Raw genomic sequence first — 22,582 nt, 5'->3', positions numbered from 1 at the left:
TACTAACACACAGATCAAATTTATATGAAATGGATCTTTATCAAACCTACTCATTTTGAATTGTTGAGAAATATAATACATGAAGATATGACTACATCTATGAGCAATCTAAACATATCCTTACCATTTCTCTGCTCGTAGATAGTCCTTTTTGGTAAAATGAATCAAAGCCTCCAGGGCATGAACTTCAGCTAGGTCAGGGTAGGAAGAGAGAAGGTCTTCCATAATCTATAAAGTAGATATCTGTCAATTCTTTATCCAAATTAAGTCACTTGTAGTTAAAAAAATTTCCAATTGGGGAACCTGGGTGGCTCAGTTATTTAAGCACCTGAGTCTTGGTTTTGGCTCAGGGCATGACCTCAAGGTTGTGAGACTGAGCCCCATATCAGGCTCTCTGCTGTGAGTGGGCCTGCTTGAGATTCTCTCTCTCTCTCTCCTTTTGCCCCTTCCCCACCAAAAAAATTCCCAGTTTGAATGGAAAAAAACCAACCTTTGAAGCTTCATCTAATGAGCCTTTGTTCAGATAGGCCAAGCTTTTAAGAACCAAAAGTCCTGGGATATTATTTGCATCAGAAACCTAGAAAATAATTGTAAAGAAATTAAGTCTATTTCAACACAAAGAAGCAATGTTTGCTTTAATTAAAGAATGACCATAGAAGAGCATAGAGTAAAGGCACACAGGTCCTGATTTTTATCACTATGAACACATTCATTCTTTGTAATGTTTTTATTAGAGAAAATTTCAAAAACATATCAAAAAATTAGAGAATAGTACAATAATCCCACATGTACTCATTATCCAGCTTCAAAATTATTAACTCAAAGTCAATCTTTTCTCATCCACACCTCTATCCATTTCACTACACTGCTGCTTAGATTATCCCAGATATTATAACTTTTCATCCGATACTTCAGCATATTTAAAAAGTTCATTTTTATATAACATAAATGTACTACCATTGCAAACACCTAGACAAAACCAACAATACATCCTTAGTATCATCAAAAAATCAGCAAGTGTTCAAATTTCTCAGTTGCTCATAAAATATTTTAAGAATTTATTTGTTTTAATCAAAATCCAAATAAGGTACATCCATTTCAAGAGGCTGATGTCTCTTGAATCTCCCTCAATCTATAGGGCTCCCTTCCATTTTTTTCCTCCCTTACAATTTAATTGTTGAAAAATATGGGCTGCTTCTCACAATTTCTCACAGCCTGGATTTTACTGAATATATTCTCACGGTCCTGTTATGCTCTTTGGTCCCCTGTATCTCCCATAAATTAGTAGTTAGGCCTCAACACTTAATATGATTCAAGTTGGATGCTTTGGCAGGAATGCCTCATATGTGCACGCACTTGGTTATTTTACTTGGGTGACGTTAGTTAGCAACCACTGATCTTCAATGCCTAGACCTATTAATTCATTATGGATTGCAAACTAGTGATTTTCTAATTCTGTATTTCTTCCTTCCTTATTGATGGAATACTTAAAAAAAAATCTCCCTCCTCTCATTACCTATTTGATTATTCTGAGGAAAAGTTCATAAAGGAAAGTCAGGATAAATACTTTGAATCTTTCCAAATGGTTCCTTGGCATCCTCCAGAGTTTTTTACTGAGGATGTTTTATTGATTTTTTTGTATTGTATCATCTTGAATACATGAATTTAAACATATTTGATATCTTTACATCCACTGTAGATACTGGTGCTCAAACTCCCCCTTTAGCCAGTGACAACCAAACCATGGTAGTTCCTAGCCTTTCTAATATAATTCTAGTAGGCTTTCATAGTTTCCTTGCTTTCTAGCATTCTAAGATGTCCTGAGCTCATCCTATACATTTTCTGTTTCAGACCTGGACTTCATCAACTCTCCAAGAAACTTTTCTTTTTGTGTGTGGAAAAAAAAAAAAAGGTTGGAAAGACCTCCTCAAAGCATTCATACAAAATACAAAATACGTTACTGGTAGAAGATAAGTAGAAAATAAGAAATTAAGATATTAGTTCTTGAAGGATTCTGACAACTGTTCTAATTTTAGTGAAATATTATGAAATGCAAAGCCCTTTGAAATATACAAAACAATGATATTTTAAAAATTCAAAACCTCACAATAAACTGAGTGATATAATTTTAATTTTAGATAAAAAATAGTCTTTATCTGACAAAAATATTTAAAAGCACCATGCTGTTATAATTCATAATTTACTAGTTTTTTGCCAGGGATTTTCAAATTGCTTGAACCAAAAACATTAAGAAATAGGATTCCTTCTTAAATATCAATCTCCTTTTGTTTTATTAAACTGAAAAACAAATAAACAATACTGTCTACTACGAAGCTACTGTGTTCTTCATTGTTCTTAGCAATAATCTATGAACTCTTTATTGGAGGAAAAAATTTAGAATCCTAAATTAATAATAATCAAGTAGTAACAGCCTAAGAGGCCAAAAAGAGAAAAGGAGAATAAGAACAAAACTAAAGAAAGAAATTGCACCATATGAAGAACACTGTAAGTACTTAACCAAAAGGCAAACAAATAACTTCAGTAATTTCCAAGTGTGTGAATGATTTAGAAAATGCAGATGTGGTGAATTCATACCGCTAACGCAAAATCTGTTTAAAAGTAAATATAAGGAGAGAGTGGTTGATGCCTGGTTGACTGGAAAAAAAAAAGTTGAAGGGAAAAACCCAGTAAGACTACCTGATCAAGAGTACAAATTGCTTCCACTGAAGATTCATAATCTGAGAGTTTAATCAAAGCCTCTGCTTTCAAACGGAGACAAAGATTCTTCTGATGAAGACTGCGACCAGACACACCAAGATTATCTATGTTCTTCAGAGCTGACAAAATTAAGGATATCTGAATGAAGACAACCATATTACTTCATTTTTTTCTTCTTGTTAAGGGTAATAAAAAATAAACTGGAGACACGATAAGAATAAATTGCCAAAACAATATACATGAAGAATAATTCAGAGCCAAATATAAATTCTTCCCTGAATTCTTTATGGAAATATCTGCATTTAAAACAATCTAAATTTAAAATCTCTATCTTTACGTAACATATAACACGAACATCCTGAAATACAATGGCTATCTATATCGGCTACATAACAAAGGTTAGCCAAAGCATCAGTAAAAAACTTAGCGAATTAGGGATACTAAGGGAAAAGAAATTTAATTCAAATGGACCAGGATGAACTGTCTCTCAACTGCAGAGGCTAGGCCACCAGCTGGGTCAAGAGCAGTGAGCCACTTTTTATGATTTCCTATCCCCTCACGTGACCCATCTGATCACATTCAAATAGGCTCCAGATGCCTAAGACTTCTCTTATTTACATCAGAGGAATCAAAAACTCCTGAAGTCCCGGACACACCAGAAACTGCCTTGTTACAATGACAGAGCACCTCCACACAAGCCTAAACTGACTGTCAAAATTCCAAGTGCAGGGATCCTTTGAAAAATACTTATTGTTAGTTTAAAAGAAAATATACTACATGCATATACCCTTGGCATTATTTAACCACCTCAATGAAATTTAGATTAGTAAATTAAAATACAAAATAAAGCATGTAAGTTTCTTTAAACCATTGTCTTTTTCTCTTTTAATATGAAAAGAAACAGGGTTGGTCACCCTACAGATGTCAGGAATACCTTGATTGCATGAAAGAACAGCTTCCTTAGGTCTGTGCATTTTAACCTGAGCTTCTGCCAGATGATACCATCCAGTTGTGCAAAGAGGGCTTTCCTTTAACCCTAAAAGGATAAAAGCAATCACAAAATCCAAGCTTTCTATGACTACAAAGATAAATGGCAACACCATCTACTCCCCAAATCGGATCCCTTCTCTCTCTTGTCTCTCATAAATAATCATTCACAATACTGATTCCACGCCCCAATCCATTTCTCTACCACCCCTACTTCAGCTCCCAGCTCCCCCATCTTTATCCCAGATCACTGCAAGTGCTTGCCACCCACTCCAATTCATTCTCTACACTGTAGCCAGAATATCTCTATAAAAACAAATGGAATTATGAAATTCACCTGCTTAAAGCCTTCCAGAGGTTCCCAGCTGCCATTAGGATAACATGCAAACTCCTTCACAAGGTGTGCAAGGCCCCTTTCCAATCTCCCTTCTTGACTCTTCCTGCTCCCATAGATCATTCTCAATCTTGCTGAACTACCCTGAATTCCAGCCGTGCTCTTAGTCTCAGGCTATTTCAGCTCTTGGCTTGAAATGCTCCTCCCACCCTAAGCTTGTATTTGTTATTCAGATCTCTATTTGAATGTAAGTTCATCCAGAAACATCATACCTGACAAAACTAAGTTTAAGATTCCTAAGGATTTGGGGGGGGGGAGAATATATATATATACATAAAATAATTATGTTGTGTGTGTGTGTGTATATATATGTAATTACCCTTACTTTATTAATGAAAACACTGAGACAGAGAATTTAATTAGTTTTTTCAAGGTCTTGAAATCAGCGAGTGGCAGAGTTGGAATCCAGACCTAAGCAGACTCCAGAGTGTGTATTTTTTACACTTCTATCTTAAATATATATTCCTCAAAGAAAGGCCCAAAGATAACTGCCTGCTGACTATGTTAGCTAGGATGTAAGGGGGAGTTGTTCAGATCAGAGGGTTGAAAGTTATGAGCAGGAGGAGGAGGGGAAGGGACAAAAACAGGGAAGGAATGTGTTTTGTTTCGTACAACCAGCAGATCCTACCCAGGAACCTGCTAGATGCTTTACCTGATTGCCTCTTGCATAAGCCAGTTGGAGCCACTTTGGAGCTGAGGGCCTGTACTAACACCCACCTGAGTGATTCTGAAGTTACCTTTAGCTCATTATAATAATAAGATTTATTGTTATGGATGGGGTTTTTGGCCATTTTTGGAACATACAATGTATGCACTAGCATGCTGACATGCTAGGCATATGTAGCTCAACCAAAGTGCCTAATTTTTTTTTTTTTTAAAGATTTATTTACTTGACAGAGAGAGACAGCGAGAGAGGGAACACAAGCAAAGCGAGTGGGAGAGGGAGAAGCAGGCTTCCCACTCGAGCAGGGAGCTGGATGGGGGCTCGATCCCAGGACCCTGGGATCACGCCTGAGCCGAAGGCAGACGCTTAACAGCTGAGCCACCAAGGTGCCCCGCAAAGTGCCTAATTAATAGCCTATGGACTCATTATCTTGAAAATAAAGCATGGGAGCAGGAAAGGGCAAGAAATCAGACTTGAGAGGATTGCAAACCTTGTGAAGGAGTTTGCATGTTATCCTAAGGGCAGCTGAAAACCCTTGGAAGGTTTTAAACAGGGGAAGAGAATATGAATATATTGTTTCTTAATGTATACACCAGCCCTCTACCCCTGCCCCCTAATATACTGAATAAAAGCTTCCTGTACTAACCCCACAGGGAGACACTGCCTTAAGGGCTATTTCCCGGTCTTCTTACTTGTGACAAATGTTGCTTCAACACTTCCTTAAGTTGTGTTCAATTTAATGCACCCAAAGCAGTGATACCCTTGAGTTTGGTTACAACTATACCTCATGTTACATGCTCTACACTGTACACTTACCTTCTGTTAGGTTCCTAACAGCATCTTCATACTTTTTGTCTTGTAATGCTTTAATGCCTAAACCAATGAAGCCTGGGCCACTTTTGGAATCCATTTCCACTAGTCTGCAACAATACTGCTGTCCTTCCTCAGTAAGACTACCTGGAAATAAAGAAATAAAGAAAAGTTATTAGCATACATACTCCAAATTTCCAATTGCCAAAACATATATACTTCAAGCTCAAATGCTGTCTTACATCCTCCACCATATCCTGACTCCAGGAATTCAAAACTTAAATAGACCAACAAATACCAAAAAAATATTAACATATCATTAAAAAATTATGCTTCTTCATCTTCTTAAGTATCAGCAGTAGAAACCACCTTGCCAGGATGCCAAATCGAGTGGATTCTTCCAGAATCCTACGACCAAAAGACAGGCTACTTGTCAAGATACTGTACAAAAACTTGGTCACATTTTTCTTAGGTTTACAAGTTCAGCAGTACATTTCTGCATTATTTCAAAAACTTTCTTTTCCTATATAAGTTAATGGTTAAACCTATGTAACAGTCGTCCAATGCCTATATTTGTTTCAAATTTATTTTGGTAAAATAATTTAGTTTAGAAAACACTATTTATTTTGTTATATTTCCATTTTCTCCAACCTCAATCTCAGGATTTCCATTCCCAGAAAAGCATAAAAATAAGTAGAAAATATGATTTCTGTTTTGAGAATAAACTGTGAAGAGTACTCAGCACTTTAATAAATTGCTTAATCATGTAAGAAAATTCTTAAAAACTAATTAAGATAAACTACAACCTGAAGCAATAAATACAGGAACAAATAAAAATAACTTGTTAGAAAAAGCAGCTTGATACTTTACAATCTATATAAAACTTATGCCCCCAGACCACACGTGGAACCACTCTTTTAGTCTCAGATGTCAAAGATAAATTCCTTGCATGTTACCATTTAGGTTATATATTTCAAATTTTTGAAAACCAGATACATACCAGTGCATAATCCATGATATTATACATTGATTTAGAAGTTCCAGTTAGTACCAAAAATTCAAAGAATTCTTAACAGCTAAAGAATTCAAACTTAGATACTGTTAGGTGAGATATGAAAACAAAGTGGAAGAAATACTACTTTTTTTTTTTACTTAGCAAGTATAAAAGGCCTGAGCCAGCTATTATTATCCTTCTAGACATGAATTTCCTTCTATCAACCTGTTCTCGCTATGGCTTCCATAAATGTAATTTCCAAAAGCAGACATGCCTAGTTTCATACACCTTCCTTCTCCCAAGCAAACCAATGGGATTTTTTCCTCCCCTTTTCAACCAGTGGTATTGTCTAAACTAGACAACAGAATCACCTGGAGAATGCTAATCCCCACTCTCAAAGTTTCTGATTTTAATGTTAGACCTGAAAGCTGACACTTCTAACAAGTTCTCAAATGATACTGATGCTACAGGTTCAGAGACTACTTTAAGAACCGCAGGCCAAGAGTATTTACCAACACCATATACTACCTTTATTGTTAGTCTTATATATACACTATAGTTGCTACCTCTGTAGCTAAACAGTAACTTCTGGAGGGTAGGGACTAGCATGGTATCTTGTACCCAGTAGGCATCCATTAAATACTGTAATGATTCTTTAAGAATACCATTATGAATTAATGTACCAAAAGGCTTAGTCTGTTAATAAGTAATGGCTGAGAACTACTATGGAAAATTAAAAATCTTCACCATTCTAAAAAAGAAAATAAAAAGGCTATTAAAATTTTACCTTCAATTTCTAGCCATCTGAGTCAGAACTATCTTACTCCATAGAAATGTAATTCATGAGAGTACCTAGGCTACATAAACTGCCCTTATTATAGAGAACACACCTGTGATGGAAAGAAAAGCCAATCATGCATCATCCCAAGGATCATCCATATGCACGGTACCTAAAAACTTACAGATGAAAATTGTTTCTAAAAAGCTAAGATGAACATGAAAAATTTCTAAATAAGATAAATCTTCCTTAATACCTGAGAGCACAATTACAGAAACCATAAGAGATTTGGGGAGACTATGTTCTAGCCCTTGGGAAATGTACTCTCTACATATGACCAAGAACAAATGACATTTAGAGGAATCTTCTCTAGTGCTCCCAAAACTATCAACAGTAGTAACAACATCACTGATCCTTTGTAGAGGCAAGGGATATTCCAAAGCTTCAATTCTCAATCCTCTTCTCCATACTAACTCTTGTTGAATACTAGCTAAATAATACATGGAGGATAGAAACAGAGAGGAAATACACTTGATTTCTTTTTTGAATTGAAAATCATTTCTTTAACTTACCTGCTCTTTTTAATATTTAAAAGATTCTAAGATTCCAGACTTAACAACTTTAAAACAAGTTTGACAAACTATTTTTATTTGTCAATAAGGCAAGCTAGTTTTGGGGCTGATGAATGCTAAATCTCTAAGAATAAAAGGTGCTCTGAAGAGATTCAGGGTAGATGGCAAATAATACCTATGAGAATTCTATTTCCTAAAGTTAACCACAAAAAAAAGGTGATTTTTAAAAGTAACATTAATTGCTGACATCACAAAGAAACTGATCACTACTATAGAATTTTTCTTTTAAATAAACCTAGCTTGAGGGAAAAAAAAACAAAACGGCACATATTCAATTCTTTATTTTCATCCGTATTTTCTAACATTTCCAGAGCACAAAATCTTAAGCTCTTTCATGTTTGGATTTGAAGAACCAAGCTTTCTTATCCTCCCTCATTTCAAATATAAAGGAAAATAAAATAAACCGAAAAGGTCACTTAGCATGAAATAACATTTCATCAGCTGACAACTGTGAAAGCTATTCACTACTTGTTATGTGAAGCTTTATAAACTGAGTCATTTTGAAAATGAATCTTCAAGTCTCAACATGTAAAGGAGGACAAAGGAGAATGAAATACATTTATCCCCAGTGGAAGAGAACCCAGTGATTAACTGCTGTGAAGTAGCGAATTCCGCAGATACTAAAACACACTGGGGGAGGATAGGTCAGCCTTTAAATACCTTACAGTTTCAGAAGTTCTTCATACACAGAAAGTTTGGAGCAATGAAAAGAAAACAAGAAATCATTAAGCACAGCTTCTTACTGTCTGGCATTAACTGTTCAACTTTTACCCCCAGAATAATGCTTTACCTTAGAAAGTACCTAAGCCTGAATGGCTCCATCCCATAAACTCTCACAACCAATGATTGTAGTCTACAGAGAAAAAACTCTTCCTTGTGTGTAAATATCCACCTATCCCACCTACCCCCTCCCCTTTACCAGGATATAAATCTTTCTTTCTTCCAATTCTGCAAAATACCCTCTCCAGGAATGATTTTTTTCATATAAACCAACACACTCTCTAATCATTCGGTACAATCCATTTGCTATCTCTTTATTCTAGAACGCTTTGTCAAATACTGAATTTATGTGCAAAACTCTACAGACTTTGTTGACTTAATTTCTTCTATAATTTTGTAGGGTTTTTTTTTTTTTTTAATAAAGGGCCACGCTTAATCAAAAACTCCAATGTTATAGGCATATGTGTACTTATTGAGAAAGCATTCAATCAGTCCTCAAAAAGAAATTTCAAGTATCCTCTTGTGTCATTTGGCATACAACCAGGTCAAGAATGAGGGAATAGTACAAACCATTAATAGCTGAAAGAAAATAGAGAGAGAAAAAAAAAGGGTGAACACCAGCCATTAATTACTCAATAGCAATTGTAATAGCAGAAAAAGGGTGGAGGAATGGGTACCAGAGACCAAGTATGAAATCAGCCCATTCATCTTGGGAATGTATTGGGACTCATGTTAAAATGTGAAGAAACTAGTTGAATTCTGGAACTGTACCCTGTCAATGGGGGGGGGGGGACCCAAAATTCACAAACATGCTCTTCATATTGAAAGTCTCTAACTATGTCTCATCCTTCTTGATCTTAATGCAAAGGTCACAATGTTAACTAGCCCTCTCTTCTTGAACCTCCTACTAGGCAACACTACTTCAATTCTTCTCCTAGTCCTCTAAAAGCTTACCAACCCCTTTGTATGCTTCTTCCTCCTCCTCTCCCTTAAATGCAGTCAGCCAAATCCCTGGATTATTTCTTTTAGTATCTGCTAACCACTTCTTCCTACTCTTTTCCCATCATTGAAATCTAAGTTCCAATTCAATCACTTTGGTTAGAAAAGATAGCCCTAATAAAAACCTCCTAATCATATAGTTAGTTGCTCAATCTGGCAGTACAGATCCCCTTTCTGAAATGCTCTTTCTTGCCTTCTCTGTTGCTTTACAACATCCCCGCTTCTCTGTTTTCTACCTTCCTCTTTCCCTCCCTTTCCCTTCAAGCCAGCCAGCACCACCCAAGACACAATTTTCAGCTTTTTGCTCTTTAGTCATCCTCTGAAGTCATCCACTCCACTTCACTTCACTTCAATCTACAGGCAAGCGATTTCCAAACCTTATGTCTAGCCTTTGTATTGATCTCCCATCTACAAGCCAGATGGGCATTTTTCCCTTTGAATGTCCACTAACCTCTCCTCTCCACAACGCAACTTTTTTATGGCTGATTATTCCACATTAGGCCAACTTTTCAAGACAGCTAAAAGTAAAATTATTTTCTTCTTCCCTTTACCTCTTAACAAATCTCTTCTATTTTTTTCATTCATCTGTTACTTTCTATTGCCACTATCATAGTCCCAGTTCATTCATTCCCGAGAGCATTTCGTCTATCCAATCTAGTCTACCTTCTATACGACCTATCCCGCATACCATATTAATTTGACTTTATATTTCATAAATTGATTTGCTACATTTAGTATTTCTTCTCTCACATTAGTGAAAAGTACTCTTACAAATCTATCTCTGACTCAGTTAAAGTAATGGGGATCCACTTACTTCTCAACAAAAAAATCCAACACTTAAGGTAATAGTTCTGAATTTTAATTCAGACACTGGGGGTGGAAGTACTAGTAGAACTTAGAAGGCAAAGTTAAAGTGGGGAGAGCCAAGATAGATGCAATGATACTTTTCCAACAGGCACTTTCCCTCAATTACCTCTATCACTAGTTTTCAACAATTTTTCTATAATGAGACCTGTGATGGTCATTCACATACAAAACATTCCCAGGTGTATACTCATTTAGCAACAAAATGAAAACAATTAAATTAGTAAAGCTCTACAAACTTTATAATCACTAACACATTGGTGCTGGTACTGTTATTTCTATTTCAGTGAGTGATTTCTGTGAACTTTGTTCATTCACTGAATACAGGCATGGACAGGAGTGATAGTTAAATTATGTAAAAATCTATTCAGCACAGATACTGACATAAAGGGCAGAGGCTGGTATGAAAAGCAATTGGGTCAACCTCCTGTAAACTGACTGAACACCAGCCCTGGGCACGAGACATCCGCAGGCACAGGTTCTGGCAACTCCAGTAGGCTGGCTTTCATCAGCTCTCTCGCCTCCCCCATAAGAAAAGACACAAAGAAGAGCACAAGGCATAAGCTAAGACATACTCTCTGACTTGAATCTGCTCTATTTCATTAAAAAAGGAGCTCCTTCACAAACTTCATTACTTTATAGTATTATAGCATCTATAACCATGTCCTTGTGACGTTATAACATCAACGCTGAGAATGTAGGACAGTCATAGACCTAGGCAATATAGTCCAACCTTCTCAACCAAAATCTGTCTTATTCCTTCCACTAGAGCAAATAAAACTATTTTACTATTCCCAAAAATTTCAACCTAGTTCCATACCTCTGCTCAGGCCATCTAGAGTACCTTTTACCTCCTCCTATTTATCTAATTTGTATGGAAAATTTAAGATTTTCTTCAATTCCCACCTTCCAGAAGACTTTATTGATCAACAATGAACTCAGTAATTCATAATCCCTCTGTATCATTATACTTTCCTACACTTATTAGTCTCTTCATGTGCAGAAAGACAACACACTGTACTTCCTTTTCTGTCCAGAAATACTCAAACAATACCTTACACAGGGTAAGCACTGAAACAGGTTTTGATTGATAGCAACAACACTCCTGTATGTTCATACACTTCAAGAACACACAATATAATAGGGAAGAAATTACCTGATTCAATTAAATGCAAACAAAGCACTTCTAATGGATATTGTACAGTGGGATAGATGTTTATCATTCCTTCACAGGCCTTCTTCAATCTAGCAGTCTCATGAGGAAACTTGAAAACATAAAAGTAAAATAAACTAAGTAATAGTAAAATATACTTGTGAACACTTTCCTAATTAGAATATAAAAGTCACATTAGAGATTTTAAAAATCAACTTACTTTGGATAAACAGTGAATGAAATGTCTATAAAGCACTTGGTGATCTTCACTAGGAATCTTATCTGATAAGTCCAGTGCATTCTCAAAAGCAGTTAAAAGCTGAAACAAACAAAAAAGCTATCATCTTTAGCAAACTGAAATGACAAACGTAATAAATAGTTGAATGTATAAGACTCACTTATACAATATACCACCTCAACTAACAAACAGCAAATGTATTTTATTGTCTCATATTTTCCTATACTATATATTGTCTGGCCCTGACAATTTCAATGTGGAAAGAAACATCTATGCAAGGTTTAGAATATAGTCTAGCTCCAACTGGCCAGGAGACTGCACTGAACTAATGAGAGATAACTATAAATTAGCATCATGAATTTAACAAAACATCCTTGTAAGTGCTTGCTGTTCCCTGTAAAGTAGTCAACTGGAGAGGTACAGTCTTATTTATATACCAGTGTAACTGCAACTATTCAGATCATTTTTAAAACACCTCTATTGAAATCACCAGTATGTTCCTTAGAACATTTTCAATGGTGGCAAATCTTCAATCTTAAACACATTTACGAAAAAAAAAAAAGTTCTACTTTTGTCAAAAGAAAACTAGAAATATGACTAAACTATAACAAAATCACTTCTTATCCAGTATTACCAAATGACTTTGCAGAGAATTCCAAAATAAGCTTTCTGATTGTGTTTTGAGCAAGAACAACAATACTAGAATCCAGATCAAGCACTTTAAGGATACCATTCATTTAGTTACATAAGTTATAACTTTTTTTAAAAATGAATTTCCATGACTTTATTTTTCTTACTTTTATTTTTTAAAGTAGGCACCACACCCAGTGGGGCTTGAACTCATGACCCTCATATCAAGACCTTAGCTGAGATCAAAAGTCATACATTTAAATGACTGAGCTACCCATGAGCCCCTCCATGACTTTAAAATGAAAACTCGTAATACAGTTCACTACTACAAATTTCTTTGTGAAGTATGGTATAAAGTCTACATAAATAGGGGAAATTTTACTCCTCTGATAAAGTTAATAATCTTACAAAAAGGGAAGCCTAACTTATGCAGTTTAGCGCAAGGGGTTTAAAAAAATTGCAATGCAACTAATCCATCTGGAAAACAGGTGATATATTTTTTTCTGAACACACTTAAATAAGCAAAATTATCATTAGAATTCAAGATGAAAATAAGCCCACCCCGAAATCCTCTTATCTTATTTTTAACAGTTAAAAATCAATTCTTAAAGTGACAAGTATAATTAGTTCTCTTTCATGGAGGAGCATAGTACAGATAATTTAAAAAAAATTTTTACTTACTTTGGTATTTGGTATATGTTTGATATTCTGGTAACTTATGGTTTTTCAAGGAAAACAATGAATTCATAATACTAAGATATGATTTAAGAGAAGTTTGCAAATCACCTAATTTTGTCACTGCTCAATTTTTTTTCCACAACTAAATCTATACACAGATAAATCAACATACAAACAAATGCAAATCATATTCTTCTATTTTTATCTCCAGCATTTAGGACACTGCCTGACATATATAGTAGATTCTATATAAAATAAATATTTTCTGGAAAAAGGATTAATGAATGAAAAAACATACAAAAAATGAACTTCTCATCCTATATTCAGTCTATAATTGCTTACTTTAAAAAGTCCATTTGAATTTCACAAGTATACACTGAATGCCTATGTACGATAAAAGAAGTTAAGTTTACTTTTAAATTTACAAATATACAAAAGTAGAATGGAGATGTTTTCCAATTACAGTTCAAAATCAATGGATTATTTTATAGTCTTTTTAAAAATTCTTTTCAATTACTTCAAATCAAAACACTAAAATGGAATATTTCTAGATATAAGTACCCTAAATAAATACTTTAAACGAAATATTCTGAGTTGCTAAACCTCAACGTAATTTAGTACTCTTACTTCACAAACATAAAGAAACATACCTTTAAACATACCTTTAAGTAAGTACAACTTTTTAGATATTACAGCAGTTTTGCGAAAGCCAATTTCAGTTTCTTTTTCACAGTGATTAAATTACTAATTGACTGTGGATTCTTATGAACACAAGGAGGTAAATTATGATACCCTAAACACCAAGTCCACTCTGTCCAGACTTAGTATGAAACTGCAGGCCAGTAATTCTGACTGTATCAGCAAGAACCTCTATGAATTTAAAACTGAACACTTATAAAACACTTTTCTACATTACACCATTATGTTTCCATTTGCTAAATTCAATTAAATGATCAATTTCATGATACAAACTGTAGGGAATAAATGGGGCAATACCAATTGCTGGGTCTCATTATTCTGATCCTCAGTACTCTCAGCTAGCAACTGAGTCAATTTCCTCCACAGCTGATGAAGCTCTTGGTTGTCTGCACCTTCCTCCTGCCGTGTCTTTATCAATTTGTGCCATGTTCGGGCTACCTATCAAGAAGGAGATTTAAATGTTTTTTTTAATCTTAAATATAATAAATGCCAATTAAAATATAAAATCTATGAATAAAAATATTTTTCATCTGCTAATATGTAAAAATAGCAAAAGCACAGAAGTTCATCTACTATGAACTCCACAAGAAATAAGGTGACTGGGCAAATCCACACAGCCTTTATATTAGAAGTACAACTGAGATACCAGAGTGGAAACAGGTATAATGACTACATGTCCCAATCCTCGTAACTCATAGCATCAGCTATGGACACACCACAAATCCGTCACTAAATTCTACAGATGATGCTTTTACTTCTTTTATTTATCCCTGCCCAGTTTCAAACAGGTTTGGAAGTTAGGATAACTAAAACTTGCATTTTAATTTAGTTTCAAAACAATGTAAGTTGTAATATCTCTCTATATTCTTTCAATATCATGCTACATATTAATTTTTTTAATTTTCCCTTAAGCTAAATGAAAGGTTTCTTCTAATAATGGCTTTAGTAAAAGAAGTCTACTTCCCCAGCAAATCATTAACCAACCTCTACGTGTTTCTTTTCTTGGTAATATAGATCCACAAGTTTCTTACAGACATCGCACCACTTCTGTTTGTCAACACTTAGAATAAAAAATTAAAAAAAAAAAAAAAGGATTTTGAATCTGATTAATGAAAACAACCAAGGTCTTAAGACACTAAAATTAAAATATCCCAATGCTACTGTCAGGTACTATTTTAAATTAGAACATATCCTCTTTCATAACACAGGAAAATTTTATAAAATGAACCTCTCATTGAAAAAGAAAAGGTTTAAGAAATAATATCTTCCATTATATTAACTGAAAATTATATCAAAGTTCCCAAATTAGTCAATCCTCTTACTAACAGTGTTTTGACTCTGTTTCAATCATAATCAAAAGATTCTGTAACAATGGTATGAAAGAAAAATGCTTCTCAATTCCCAATAAAAGTTTGGAGTACTTCTATGTAAGATTTAATCAGTTTATTCGAATTAAAGCTTTTAAAGACACTGGCCTTTCCCCATACAATGATTACCTTTCATAAAGATCCAGGAGCTTCTGGTAAACACCAGGTAAGTCATCCTTAGCATTTATGTGATTACATTTCTCATACAAGCTTGCTAACCCCTAAAATAGGAAACAGTAGAGATTACTCTTCTAAAAAGTCTAATGCTCACACATTCATTTTGCTAAATAAAGTGACGATCTATAAAGATTACTTATGATAAAGAAAATTATAATTTACAAATAAAGTAATATGTCTGGGATTTGCTTCCAAATAATTAGGGGTGGGAGAAAGTAGATGAAAGTATAGATGAAAAAATACTGGCCACGTGTGGATTTTTACTGAAGCTAGGTGATTGCCAGAGGGGCTCATTATACCATTCTCTTCACTTCTGAAAATATATTTGAAGCGGGGCATCCAGGTTGCTCAGTCAGTTAAGTGTGCAACTCTTGATTTTTAGCTCGGGTCATGATCTCAAGGTCTTGGGATCAAGCCCTGCATCAAGATCCATGCTCAGCAGGGAGTCTGCTTGAGGATTCTCTCTCCCTCTTTCCCTCTGCACCCCCCACTCATGCATGAGTACATGCACGTGTTCTCTCTGTCTCAAATAAATAAATCTTCAAAAAAAGCTTTGAAAATATATTTGAAGTGTTTCACAACAAAAAACTTAACTCTTAAGGCATTACTATATGACACTACTTTTATATGGTCAAAATAAAAAAAAATCCAAGTAATTTGTGGAACCTGTCGTCTTTGCTTCAAAGAAAGATCAGATTTCTTAAATCAATCAATACATAATAAAAGCAGGCACCTCTTTAAGTGTGTTACCAGATACTCCACTCCATGTTCTTGTTCACATAAACATGAGACAAACAGGTTCATGTTCTCCCAAGCCTACTGCCTACTATTAATCACAATTTCTAAGATGTGATTGAGATATGAAACAAACTTATTAAATATGAAAAAGTTGGGGAAGCCAATAAAAAAAATGAAGAACATTAAAAAAGAAAAAAGAATTTCACTTGTACTCAATATATAAACTTGCAAATTTTTTCTATTTTACCTTTAGAAAACATATTAATATACATTTCTTTTCCCTTGAATAAGCATAAAGAATATTCTTGGTAAGTCTTTCATATGCACACATAATTAAATTAGAGATTTATATAATCATATTTCAATTCCAATCCTCACCTTTGGAAATAATCCATTGGGTTGGATGTCAAATAATGTTAAATAGGACCATTGGCCTTTTTTTAAATTTAAAATTTTTTTCTTCTGTGGGGTAAATAAAGGTTTAAGCGCTTTTTTAAAAGCTGCTACCTATATTTTAAAAAATGGGACAAAAAATTCTTTACCATAATACAGGAAAAAATTTCTACATACCTGCCAAGCCAGTAATTGGTCTGGTTCTAGTTCAGCAGCTTTCTTATAGGCACCCTGGGCCTGATCAGGTTGTTCTAACTCGGCTGCAGCAACACCAATAAAAACCCAGGCATTATAGTTATTTTTCTCTTGTTTTAACACTGTCTGATAAAAAAAAAATTAAAAAACAGGTCATTAAATTTTAAAAGCTAATGAACAAACAACAACTAAAAGACTGTGTACTTGAGTGTCAGAAAATCTGGATCTACCACTAACTAGGAGATCTTAAGAAAGCCACTTAACCTCTCTGGTCTTCAGTTTCCTCAAGGAGAGAAGGAGCTGGAGTGGATCAGTAATTGTAAGGAGTCCAAAATATGAGGAATATTTTTTAAAAGCTGCCCAACCAATGCTGATGCCTCCATCAAATGCCTCCCCAAGCTCCTTGAAAATACTATGTATAAAAAGAAGACTAAGACTATTCATACCACCCAACCATTTTGCCTGCCCCCACTCCACACTGCCACCCATCAACTCACAAAACTGTTTTCCGTATAGGTTCACCCTAACCAATGCTCACATTTTCCTTCACTATGATAACATTTCCTACTATCAGACAGATTTTTCATTGAAATAACAGGGTAGGAAGGTAAACTGATCCCAATGTGACATACCAAATATGTTCAAAATAAATAGCAGCAATGAATGTTAAAATACCACCTGTCAATGAGAATAAAAATTATATGTAGAGCTACTGCTTTCAGAAAGAACAGCTACTGGCTAATGTAAAAGTTTGAAACAGAAAACAAAGATGTTCTAGTGACAGAAAACAAAACTGGTAGCTAAAATGAAATTAGCTCTTAAGATTTTACATATTCTGGGAAAATAAGAATATTTCCATGAACTGAGACAGATTATTGTGTTTCTATGCATCCACATGACACTTGTAGCAATCTCTCACCACTCCATAGCACAAATTCCATTCTATCCAACAACGCTGTCTCCCAAAAAACTAACAACAAGATAACTACTAAAGTTGACGATTCTTTAACCTCTGATATGTCCAATTAGGTGACCTCCCCTTATTCGACTATGGCTCCCCTTCTCAATTCTCATCTCTCCTTTCCCAGCTTAGACTTCGTTGACCCATCACTGTCCTCTCTCCCTTGCAAACATCCTCAACTCCTTTGCCTCTCTTTCTTATCACCTTTCTCAACATCCATACTTGAATCCCAGCACGCCCATTTCTAAGCTTGAGTAGCTGAACATGAAGGGAGAAACTACACAACTCAGTTCAGTGATTTTACTTCAATAACATGAAACTTCAAATGAACATTCATTAGGGCCTGGCAATCCTTTCAATCCTCACTAGTAAGTTAAATAACAACTACTTCATACCTTCTTTCATCCCAAACCTCCTATCTAATTCTTCCTCTACTTTCAGCTTATACTTTTATAAGAAAATAGAAGACATGAGAGGAGAACAGTCCTCTCTTCCTACCCCCAAATCTACAAATCTGACAGTATATGGATTTACACCTATCTTCCCCCCTGCTAAGATGGAGAGAGTATCAAAGACCTCCCTCTCAAGCTCAGGATCCCATCCTCTCTCACTCCTACCCTTACACTCTCTCTCCTGCACATTCAATTTCTCCCTCTGGACAGGTACATTCCCCTCAGCACCTTACAGAGGAGCTTTAGAATCTTGAGTCTCCCATTCACAAACCAAATGGAATTATACTGTCAAATTACCATTAAAGAATGAAAACTTTATGATACAGTAGTGCTCCATAATACAACCCATCATAAGATACAAAACATTCAGATTTTGAGAGTCTGACTTTAGAGTATGGCCAATGTAATTTTCTAACAGTAGACTAAACAATCTAACCACTTTTGTTACGTTTAGACAATAAATGATACACATATTACAAATCCATAATGCCTGTAAATGGGTAACATACTTCTGTGGAATAAAAAAATATATCAGTTACCTTACAATGTTTCAAAGCTTCTTTGTATTCTTTGTTTCTGATTGCATCTCTGGCACTTTTTAGAGCAGTCTTTACTTCCTTGCTGGACATCCTGTGGAAATAAAAAGACCGAGTGAACCTACAATAATACCAATAAACTTAAACTATCTGAAAAACGCACATGTAGTTCTTTCTATCTGGAACGCTCTTTCCACTCTAAGGTCCCTAGCGTATTCCCTCTCCTCTTCAGATTTTTCCTCAAATGTCACTTGCTCAGTGAAACCTTGGCTGGCCACACTACTTAAAATTTCAACCCTTCCTCCCCCCGCACCCAAGCACACAAAATTCCCTTGGCCCCCTCCCTAACATTAGCATCTTATACACTATATATCTTACTTATTTTATTTATTATCTTTTCCCCAAACCCACTAGCATGTAAATGCCATGTAGGCAGGGACTTTTGTCTGTGGTTGTTGTTGTGAACTGCTGCATTGCCAGCACCTAGTATCTGACAAATTGTATACATTAATAAATACTTGTTGAAAGTCCGTTGTATTTGAGTTATACTCATTCTTCATATAGTAGCTAAAACACAGATGATCTAATGGACTAGGACCCAAAACACAGGTGAATCTCAATCCAATTCTACGCCAAGGAAGATTTAATAGAATAAGTCCAAATCGCAAAGTAAAAAACGAATACAAATTAATTTCAGTAACTTTGATGATGTAAGAGCATAAGAAAGCATTCTGTTTTAATGCTGGTTTCTGTAAAATATAAATCAGGATATTAACTTTTTTCACAGTAAGCATCACTGTCGAGTTGTAGCAATATAATATTCTTTGAAGAGGAATAAATGCAATGTTTACGCTTAAATGAAGGTGATGAATATGCTAGGGGATTATGCACTAATTTCAACCACAAAAAGATATTTCAATTGGTAGACAAAGTATTTCTTCATTTAATTTAAGCTATGTTAATTTAATTTTAAATAACCTAATATATTTTAAGATTTTACAACTTATTCAGATTTACCAGTAAACAATTCAGATCCAATCACAACTCCATGTTGAAGAAAAGACACACTTGTATTTTTTGACAACTCCATTGAACTCTAATCTCTTCAGGAAACAAAACTGGGTAAATATTAATCCACTATAGACTGCAGATGTTCATGGCAGCAAAATGAACCAAGAAGAAGGCTTGCTGACACGGTGTACTGACACCCTTTATACCCAAAGAAGCTGATGTACAAGTGCAGGTCAAAGTTTAAGAAAGTAGGGAAATAAAAAAAATAATTAAAAAAAAATTAAAAACCAAGGCTTTTGACTTAAAGAATGTTAGATCAAAATAATATAAAAATTAATATATAAAATCAATTTATTTGCAGCTACAATGAGATTCCTTAAATAAGCAAAAAGTAACTTTTTGCCTACTTACATTAATTACACAATTAAAGCTGCATAATTCATATGCTCCTATTTTAGAAATTGTTCTCTTACCTGAAATTATCTTGGTATAAATTTACAGGTGCAAACTTCAGGATTTTTTTTTTTTTTAGCCTACAAACTTTGACTGGAACAGGCAACAAATTTCAATGCTGGTTTCACATTAAATTTTCTCGCACCAGGGGCGCCTGGGTGGCACAGCGGTTAAGCGTCTGCCTTCGGCTCAGGGCGTGATCCCGGTGTTGTGGGATCGAGCCCCACATCAGGCTCCTCTGCTATGAGCCTGCTTCTTCCTCTCCCACTCCCCCTGCTTGTGTTCCCTCTCTCTCTGGCTGTCTCTATCTCTGTCGAATAAATAAATAAAATCTTTAAAAAAGATTTTTTTTCTCGCACCAAAGTTACCTTGGGTAGATAAATCTGCAGACTAAAAAGAAGAGAAATCAATGATGTAACAACTAATCTGGACCAAAAGAAAGGGATAAAAACAAAGACACCCAAGTGGAAAAAAGTTAAAAAAGAACAAAAACAGTTTCAAAATAAGACCAAGCAAAAACAAACAGAAGAATTCAACTTTGTGAAGGAAAGATCACCATCTCTACCACCCAGGATTTGAGGGGGAGCACAATCACACAAGGCAGAACCAGCCACCACCAATCCAACATGCGACCCCCAAACCATGCACTGCATATGCCATAAAAGAAATAGAAAAGAAGGCTCCTGCTCTAAAGAATATAATCTAAACCAAACCTAAGACATCTGAGTCATTAGAGAATCAAATGCTGAACTACGGATAATGAGTACAACTGCAAGAGGAGTTTAAAGAAGGAAAGAAGTGTGGTGTGAAGTAATGAAGGGATACAAGAAGACAGGATTTAAGAATGGAGGGAAGAAGGAAAACTGCTCCAGTCAGAAGCATTTGCATTGGCTAAGTCAGAGAAATAGGAATGAATGTGGCATGTGTAGGACACAATGAGAAAAATGGGCTCAGTGGAGCAGAAGGGACTTGCTAAAGAACAGAAGAAAATGAGGTTTACTGGATAAAGTAAAACACTAGACTACAGAAGACCTTAAAAGTCAGACACAGACAAGTGTCACTTAAATAGAGCAGAAAAAACAGAGCTGTTAAATGCCTCTACATAAGGTATTTTTAAAAACCACAACAGACAAACTCCATTCTTCTCTTGGTAACCAACTGTTCAACATCCTTCCATATCCCTGTATGTCTCCATATGTAATGACAATTACCCTTGCTGCAGTGGGATCTTCTGTTCTTCTTTCTTTTCCTTCTTCATTTGATTTGGCATTTAGCATAATACACTAGCACTGAGGCCCTCTCTCTTCACCTAACATTTATACAGCAAGAAATATACAGACACAGATATAGACAATATTGATACATAGATACAGTTTTATGGGATTAACTAATTTTTGAAAAGACAAAATAATCTGCCCCTTTCTAGCCCTAAAAACTTCCTATTTTGGAAGATGGAGTGGAGAAAAAAGAGACTCATTCATTCATTTTCCAAACAAAAAACTTTCCTAAGTACTAACATACTAGGTATCATCAAACTCACTTCCTTTCATAGAGCAAAAACCTATAAACAAAAATGATACACCTCTATTTGGGACATTTCCCTCTATTGCAATCATTTCCAACATTTTAAAGAAAAATCTAGCTCTTTTATAAGTGTCCTTAAAATTCTTCCACAGCCCCGGATAATCTCTCCTATTTTTTTTCCTCTCAATCTTGTCATTTTTTTTCAATAACAGTATTCATTTTGCACACCTTTTTTTTTTTTAAAGATTTTATTTATTTGAGAGACAGAGAGAGTGAGAGAGAGAGAGCATGAGCAAGGGGAGGGGCAGAGGAAGAAGCAGACTCCCTGCTGAGTGCGGAGTCAGATTCCAGGACCCCAGGATCATGACCTGAGCAGAAGGCAGACGCTTAACTGACTGAGCCACCCAGGTGAGCCATTTTGCACACTTTCAACTCAATGAAAGGGTTCCTACTACCAAACTAAAAAAGGTTTTTATTCAACATATCAAGCATAAAAAGTAGCAATAACTGCACTTAAAAAAAGATAGAAAGTGATACACAGGCCAAAATGATAAATCTCAAAAATAACAAATGTAGGTGAACGAATTACTATGTCCTACACTCCCCAGCTAAAGCTATGCAACCTAAAGCTACATTCCATTGTGTAGATACAATGACTCCACAAAGCAAAAACAACAACAATAAATAATAACAATAATGACAATGGAGGCTAATCACGGAAAAGCAAAATATAGTACTTTTAAATCTAATAACAAAAGTCTAAAGGTGTTTTTGGATGACCTGTAGTCTGGCAATAACAACCTATACACCATCACAC

At 35.1% G+C, this 22,582-nt stretch overlaps 1 protein-coding gene across 4 annotated transcripts in view; it reads right to left on the bottom strand.

The window, feature by feature from the left end:
• SKIC3 (SKI3 subunit of superkiller complex) overlaps window positions 1-22,582 on the bottom strand; it is an 80,279-nt gene that overhangs the window by 52,102 nt on the left and 5,595 nt on the right. For 3 of the 4 annotated variants that reach the window (XM_087861969.1, XM_045796257.2, XM_045796255.2), the window contains 12 exons: window positions 18,781-18,871; window positions 16,811-16,954; window positions 15,455-15,546; window positions 14,943-15,018; window positions 14,256-14,396; window positions 11,934-12,032; window positions 11,717-11,825; window positions 5,580-5,720; window positions 3,653-3,754; window positions 2,698-2,837; window positions 491-577; window positions 125-228 (listed from right to left, as the gene is read on the bottom strand). In XM_087861969.1, coding sequence (XP_087718095.1) covers window positions 125-228; window positions 491-577; window positions 2,698-2,837; window positions 3,653-3,754; window positions 5,580-5,720; window positions 11,717-11,825; window positions 11,934-12,032; window positions 14,256-14,396; window positions 14,943-15,018; window positions 15,455-15,546; window positions 16,811-16,954; window positions 18,781-18,871 — 1,326 coding nt within the window. Of the gene's footprint in view, window positions 1-124; window positions 229-490; window positions 578-2,697; window positions 2,838-3,652; window positions 3,755-5,579; window positions 5,721-11,716; window positions 11,826-11,933; window positions 12,033-14,255; window positions 14,397-14,942; window positions 15,019-15,454; window positions 15,547-16,810; window positions 16,955-18,780; window positions 18,872-19,794; window positions 20,104-22,582 lie in introns of those variants that run through there. The other variant, XM_087861970.1, reaches the window with a different exon arrangement.

The sequence above is a fragment of the Ursus americanus genome, chromosome 5 (assembly GCF_024610735.1).
Source record: "Ursus americanus isolate L20-20 chromosome 5, mUrsAme1.1.p, whole genome shotgun sequence".
Taxonomy (NCBI): Eukaryota; Metazoa; Chordata; class Mammalia; order Carnivora; family Ursidae; genus Ursus; species Ursus americanus.
The sequence above is the reverse complement of the archived record's forward strand: the minus strand, read 5'-3'. Positions and strand labels throughout refer to the sequence as shown.